General features: G+C 29.5%; 1 protein-coding gene across 1 annotated transcript; it reads right to left on the bottom strand.

The window, feature by feature from the left end:
• LOC109327742 (aspartic proteinase Asp1-like) lies at positions 393-7,415 on the bottom strand. The gene is made up of 12 exons (XM_019560899.1): positions 7,246-7,415; positions 6,286-6,403; positions 5,968-6,194; positions 5,029-5,084; positions 4,790-4,952; positions 3,113-3,230; positions 2,797-3,020; positions 1,765-1,986; positions 1,509-1,644; positions 1,237-1,428; positions 1,073-1,145; positions 393-695 (listed from the first exon to the last, which is right to left on the bottom strand). Exons 1-12 carry the CDS (start codon positions 7,413-7,415, stop codon positions 616-618), a joined length of 1,779 nt encoding a protein of 592 aa, XP_019416444.1. The 3' UTR covers positions 393-615.

The raw sequence follows: 7,679 nt of genomic DNA, 5'->3' as shown, positions 1-7,679 counted from the left end.
CATATATTAACTTGGTTTTTAAATAAAGTAATACATGATACATGGTAAAAATATTTAAACTCTAACTTTTATATATTCTTAAATAAAACGATTATATACATAGATGTACCAATTGATTTAGGTCCCTGTCAGCTTGATCTTTCAAATCTAACCTCCCTGAATAAAATGTTTTATTTTCTCACAGTATATCTAAAGAAAAATAATTATAACTACCAAAAGAGTGAAGTGCAATCCTTGACTAACTCACTGTTCTGGAAACTAAGGGCTCTCAAATGATCAAATTCATTATCTTTCCTCAGTTAAGGGTCAACAATTGAGTAGATTGTATGTGTTGAATGTAATTTCCGTTTATAAATGCATACATTGTATAGCTTATGAAAAATAAAACTATATAGTAAACTAGCAAAAGTGAATGTAATTTATAATAACGGTGTCCATGTTTGATTATGCACCCAAGCATTTCTGCCTTACAACTTGTTGGAATTCTGTGAAGTTATCATATATAAGTTGCAGAGCACTAGTCTGATAAGATACTAAAATTGGCAGTGAAAACCATCCATAGTGTTAATGAACATGAACAGAAAATCACATCAGAGTGATCTATAACATGGGGCATCAGCCACACTTTCCTGCTACCCATCCGATTCGCTTTTTTTCGTTGTCATAAACTATCAGTTTGTCTTGAAAAGAGATATCTGTTTAGAGCAAAAGAACATGGATTTGAAACAAATTTATCGAAGTTAAAAGGTAAAGAATATAAGGATTCCTTATGTTATTATTGATCAGAATTTTAAATTGTGGTTCCAATTGTAATTGTGTGGTCATTTGGTCATTGTGACCGTTGCAATGTGGATTGCGGCCGTTGTAATGTGAATTATTTTTTGAGTAAAAAATATTTCTGAAATCGATGCAATCCAATGCAACCCAGTGCGGTTACATTGCAACCTAATGTGGCGACATTATCGTAATTTGATGTCACACCATAATTGCGATGTAATGCGATTGCATCAATATTGCAGCCACATGTGGTTTGCAATTTGAATCATTGTTATTGGTATTTGAAATGTCTTACCTCCAATTACGTTAAAATTTCGTAGACCATTTTCACTGCTTTTTAAAATACCCAAGCAGACATTGCCTTCCTTCTGGAAAACACAGCATGTTAGATGCATAACTTCATTCATTACCTTCATTGAGACAACAATATGTAGCTCATAATCTTTAAAAGGTACTTACGTTAACAATTAAATAAGATTCTGGTGGTAGTTGAAGTTGCACATTCTTTGAACTTGTGAAGATTAGTGCTAGGGGCTTAAAAAAGTTTCTAACATCACCTAATGATTTGAATAGCTGTGGACCCTTCCAACAAATTGGTAGTGATTCATCACGGGTTGTTTTAGTCAAAGTTTTCGGTAAGTCATTAGTTACCTGAATCAATGATCAAGGATTAGAATGAATCATTATAAAAATAATGAAAAAGAGGAGAAGGGTCTTTAGTTTTTATCCACCAGATCAAGAACAGCTTGATAGACTTTGTCATCCAGATATGTATAGGTGCTTCCAGTATCAAAGATAAGTTCAAGTCCCGTAATAGAAGTTGGCTTTTCATTGAAAAGAATGTTTGCTGGGCCTATGGTATAGGGACTGGTGAAACAAATTAGATTGTGTATAATAAGTTCTCATGAATGGAAATAGATAAACATATATTTATGAAACAGTAACATCTGAGAATGAAAAAAGTGACATTTATTTTTTAACACTTACTACTCTAAGGAACTACGCAACATTTTAGCCCAAACAATTCCAGGTGCGGAATTAAACTTATCTCCAAGGAATATAAACCCTTCTTTCTCTCTTAAGCAATGGCCCATTACATTGGCAATTAGGCCAAGATTATGAAGCTGAGACAAAATGCTTGATTTTCCATTACCAAGGCCAAGGATTCCTGAGGCATATTCAGTTTTAAACATTTGATCATAACCGCACCTAGCATGTAACAACAAACAAGGGAGATTAGATTCAAGATTTGTAACAAGAGCTAAGTGTAAGAACAAGGAGATGATAGAAAATTCTTGTTACTCTATTCTTGTCTTACTTTGAAACTCAATACAGCATCTATATGTATAGAACTCTGAAACATTCAAGATTTGTGATATACTTGAACAACAAATAATTTATAACATGATGTGAAATGGAAGGTTTGTATTAAAATCCTAATGGGTAGATAAAACGTTATCTATTAACTTACTATAATTCATTAAATCAATCTTAAATCTATTCAATCTATATTTAAACTTAAGTGATAAATTCCAATTCATTCATTTTAATGGATTGAATATTTGATTTTATTTTTATTTTTTATAAAATCTAAAACCAAAATCGCTTTTAAAATATCATATTTTCAAAAATCATTTTTAAGAAAGTGCTTAAAATCACCTTTCTTTAAAAATCACACATCCAAAGACCATTGTTTTTCTTCCAAAAAAAACGCTTTTTAATAACAATTTTAATTTTTTACCATTAAAACTTTAGTTTCTCATTCTTGTAATTTTTCGTTGCTTTGAAAATTAGAATATTTTTGTGTTTCTTATAACGAGTAATTTTTAATTCACATATTAATAGAATTATTCATTCATTGTATCCAATTACAATCATTAATTAAATAAATTGAATTTAATTCATCCTCCAACACTGTATTTCCAAAACTTTGTCGAGAGTAGATTGTACTTAGAAAAAAATCACTATACTCAATGAATAAATTCAGAATAGTGAAGTGGGTGAAGAAAAAACACTCACCCAAAGACCATCGAAGTCTTTTTGACAACGTTGTTGGTAAACTTGAGGTTAATGTTGTCCTGGACTAACACACCAACAGACGAATCTTTATCTGCATACTGAATAAAATAGTCGCATTGGTCATTTGGTTTTACACACTTAAAGTTTGGTGGTTGAACTGGAGCACACAAAGGATCCGCACATGACACAATGTTCTTGTGTGGTTTATAACGTTTATCAATAGGCTACAACAAAAACAAGGTAAGCAACTTAGTATCATATTATGTGACTAGTAATAACTCATAGTATTTTTAAATGTTCTCATGTAAAAGCTTACCATTTTGCAATTTACACATGGTGCTTCACATTCAATCCAAGTGAGATAACTACCGGTGTCAAAATCAAGTTCAAAAGATTTTTGGGTATCTCCAATGTTAAGGGACACATTGTAATGCCTGCATCAAGAGGGACATAAGAGCATTTCAAATCCATGTATTTTTATAGCATTTTTATTAAAATAAGAGTATTTTTCACACATTTATCAACATAACATTCTTATTTCTTAAGAATACTCTTGCACAAGAATACTTTTATTGTTATAAGAAAATGTGGGTCTCAGCAGAAAGAATAAAAAATAAATCATTTATTATTTTAAATTATAAAAGTGCAAATAGATTGTGTGACTCAAATAAGAGTAACAATGATAATGGTCAATGTGAAGAAAAGATTATATTATTCTTAATTTATAAGGATATATAATAAATTATAAAATAATGTGTTGGAGTGAAATAAGAATAAAATTGATTTTCATTCTCTAAAGATATTTCTAATGGAATCATCACAAATTAAACATGAAGTGAAATCACTCCTAGGAAATTCACCACCATATTCTTTAATTATCTTTTTGTTATAAAACCAACATGAACAAAAAGCAAACTAAGCCGAGAAAATGAATATTCCTTTTTCTCTCTTTAAAATTATATATATTTGAATAGTTCTTGATCTTCTTTGTATTAATTATAAGGGCCAGTTAGAGTATGAGGTAGTACCTGATTAACAGTTATAAGTTTTCACGTTTATAATCTTAACAACTTATAATCTCATAGTTTATAACTTAAAACTAAAAACATTATTTATATCAAATGCATATTTAATTGGGAGTAGATATCCACTTACTCCAAGAGTAAGTTTCCAAAACTTACTTCTCATCATAGCCATCAATTTTATGTACATTTAATAGTTTAGATTCATTAATTCAAACCATTGGATTTTCTCTAAAATTAATAGCTAGGATGAGAAGTAAATTTAAAAAACTTACTCTTATAGTAAATATAGACACCCCTTTAATAAATTGTATATGAGGTTATTGGTCCAATTCCTAATAAAGAATGTGGGGCAATATTAGTTGTAGATCATATTTCATGGAGAAGAAAATCCTCTCAAATATTAGAGAGATAAGATATTGATTTATCTTTATATTTAATGATAAAAGTGTCATAAATTGCCTGAAATTGATAAAACTATCACATTATACTATTTTGATACATTTATTTCCAAATACTTAGAAGGATCCTCACTGGCTAAGGTGGGATCATAGTCAAATTGAAGTAAATTATTTTGAGCTTACAGGAAAATAAGATTTCAACATCACTAACATTCCTACACTAGTTTAGTAAAATGTTACTTTGGAAGTAAAAATGATCAAAAGAATAAGGTCATTAGTTGAAATAACAAACACAGTAAATTTGATAGAAACTATGTGATTGTGAATTTCCTAAGAAACTTAACAAGGACCGGAAGAAGAAAAATAAGAAGAACAGGTCAAAAGAAAATAAAATGGTTGAAAGGATTAGTCAATGATGTCCAATCTCCGTCTATAGGAGATATATAAAGAACGTTTTAAACAATCAAAATGAGCTAAAATAAATAAATAAAAAGTACAAAATATAGAGAATAAAAAAAAAGTTGAGAATGGAGTTAGATAGATAAAAGAAAGGAAACATAAGTAACATACCCAAGAGTTCCTCGAATCGGAAGAACAATAGATGAGGGTCGATTATTGTTGAGAGGAGTAGTGGTGAGATTGAAGAAGGGTCGATTGGCTTCTATGAAAAGCCCAAACAATTCCAGGTGCGGAATTAAACTCATCTCCAAGGAATATAAACCCTTCTTTCTCTCTTAAGCAATGGCCCACTACATTGGCAATTAGGCCAAGATTATGAAGCTGAGACAAAATGCTTGATTTTCCATTACCAAGGCCAAGGATTCCTGAGGAAAAATCAGCATCATACGTTTGATCATAACCGCACCTAGCATATAAGAACAAACAAGGGAGATTAGATTCAAGATTTGTAACAAGAGCTAAGTGTAAGAACAAGGAGATGATAGAAAATTCTTGTTACTCTATTCTTGTCTTACTTTGAAACTCAATACAGCATCTATATATATAGAACTCTGAAAAATTCAAGATTCGTGATATACTTGAACAACAAATACATAGTGCCTTATCTTAAGGAAGTAATTTATAACATGATGTGAAATGGAAGCTTAGTATTAAAATCCTAATGGGTAGATAAAACTTTATCTACTAACTTACTATAATTCATTAAATCATTCTTAAATTTATTCAATCTATATTTAAACTTAAGTGATAAATTCCAATTCATTCATTTTAATGGATTGAATATTTGATTTTATTTTTATACTTTATAAAATCTAAAACCAAAATCACTTTTAAAATATCATATTTCAAAAATTATTTTTAAGAAAGTGTTGAAAATCACTTTTCTTTAAAAATCACCCATTGAAAAACAACTTTTCCAACAAAAAAAAGCACTCTTCCAAAAACAATTTTTTGCTTCCAAAAAACGTTTTTTTATAACAATTTTAATTTTTTACCATTAAAACTTTAATTTCTCATTCTTGTAATTTTTGGATGCTTTGGAAATTAGAATATTTTTGTGTTTCTTATAACGAGAAATTTTTAATTCACATATTATTAGAATTATTCATTCATTGTATCCAATTACAATCATTAATTAAATAAATTGAATTTAATTCATCCTCCAACACTGTATTTCCAAAACTTTGTCGAGAGTAGATTGTACTTAGAAAAAAGTCACTATACTCAACGAATAAATTCAGAATAGTAATATGCAACTCTTGTGAAGTGGATGAAGAAAAAACACTCACCCAAAGACAATCGAAGTCTTTTTGACAACGTTGTTGGTAAACTTGAGGTTAATGTTGTCCTGGACTATCACACCACTAGTCGAATCTTTATCTGCATACTTAACAAAATAGTTGCATGGGTCATTTGGTTTTACACACTTAAAGTTTCGTGGTTTCGGAACTGGAGCACACAAAGGATCCGCACATGCCACAATGTTCTTATGTGGTTTATAACGTTTATCAATGGGCTACAACAAAAACAAGGTAAGCAACTTAGTATCATATCATGTGATTAGTAATAATAACTCTATTTTTAAATGTTCTCATGTAAAAGCTTACCGTTTTGCAATTTACACATGGTGCGTCACATTCAATCCAGCTGAGATCACCAGCGGTGTCAAATTCAAGTTCAAAAGATTTGGGGGTATCGCCAATGTTAAGGGACACATTGTAACGCCTGTATCAAGAGGAACATAAGAGCATTTTAAATCCATGTATTTAATAAGAATATTTTTTTACACATTTGTGAATACTCTTGCAAAAGAACATTTTTATTGTTATAAAAAAATGTGGGTCCAAAAATAGAAAGAAGGAAAAAGAAATAATTTGTTATTTAAAATATAAAAGTGCAAATAAATTGTGTGACTCAAACAAGAATAATGATAATAATTGTCATTGTGAAGAAAAACTATATATTTATTATTAAGTTATGATGATATATAATAAATTAAAACGAAATTAATTTTCATTTTCTAAAGATATTTCTAATGGAATCATCATAATTTAAACATGACATGAAAAATGAAATCACTTTTTAGGAAATTCACCACCATTCTTTAACTATTATTTTTTGTTATAAAGCCAACATGAACAAAAAGCAAACTAAGCGGAGAAAATGAATATTCCTTTTTTCTTTAAAACTTATATATATTTGAATAGTTCTTGATCTTCTTTGTATAAATTATAAGGGTCACTTGGAGTTTGAGGTAGCACCCGATTAACAGTTATAAGTTTTGGCCACAATCTCATAGTTTATAATCTTAACAACTTATAATCTCACATTTATAATCTCATATTTTATAAACTTAAACTAAAAACATAACCTATAACAAATGCATGCTTAATAAATAAATTGTATATCAGGTTATTGGTCAAATTCCTATAAGAGATAGATAAAGAACGTTTTAAACAATCAAAATGAGCTCACATAAATAAATAAAAAGTACAAAATATAGAGAATAATAAACAAGTTGAGAATGAAGTTAGATAGATAAAAGAAAGGAAACATAAGTAACATACCCAAGAGTTCCTCGAATCGGAAGAACAATAGATGAGGGTCGATTATTGTTGAGAGGAGTAGTGGTGAGATTGAAGAAGGGTCGATTGGCTTCTATGAAAGTGAATGGAAAACTAAAAAGTAGAAAGAGAAAGAGCATTGCTAATGTGAATGCCCTGTTTTTCAAATCCATGTTCAACAAAATGAAAGGGGAAATGGGAATTTGGACACTGAAACAGAAGCTGGTAAATGTGGCGTGTCTGGTTTCTACTTTCATGTTGCAGAAGACAACTTGTTTAAATAGAGGAAAAAAGTGCCGTACATAGATGATGACATGGCAAAGAATCCTTCTTCTCTCACTTATTTCATTGGATATTTTAAAAAAAAAGGTGATTTGTGAAAAAAATTATTTCTTTATTATCTCTTTTTATTTCATTTTAAAAAGGGTTGTTCACTT

Source organism: Lupinus angustifolius, chromosome LG15 (genome assembly GCF_001865875.1).
Source record: "Lupinus angustifolius cultivar Tanjil chromosome LG15, LupAngTanjil_v1.0, whole genome shotgun sequence".
Lineage (NCBI taxonomy): Eukaryota > Viridiplantae > Streptophyta > Magnoliopsida > Fabales > Fabaceae > Lupinus > Lupinus angustifolius.
Note: the sequence above shows the minus strand (reverse complement) of the source record. Positions and strands in the feature narration are given on the sequence as shown.

What these genes read in the sequence shown, in the direction of transcription:
- LOC109327742 (XM_019560899.1), bottom strand. Translation starts at nt 7,415, where the DNA reads ATGGATTTGAAAAACAGGGCATTCACATTAGCAATGCTCTTTCTCTTT. An exon ending in CATGTGTAAATTGCAAAACG is followed by an intron (nt 6,195 to 6,285) that starts GTAAGCTTTTAC and finishes TTTTTGTTGTAG; the next exon opens with CCCATTGATAAACGTTATAA. An exon ending in AAATTTTAACGTAATTGGAG is followed by an intron (nt 696 to 1,072) that starts GTAAGACATTTC and finishes TGCTCTAAACAG; the next exon opens with ATATCTCTTTTCAAGACAAA.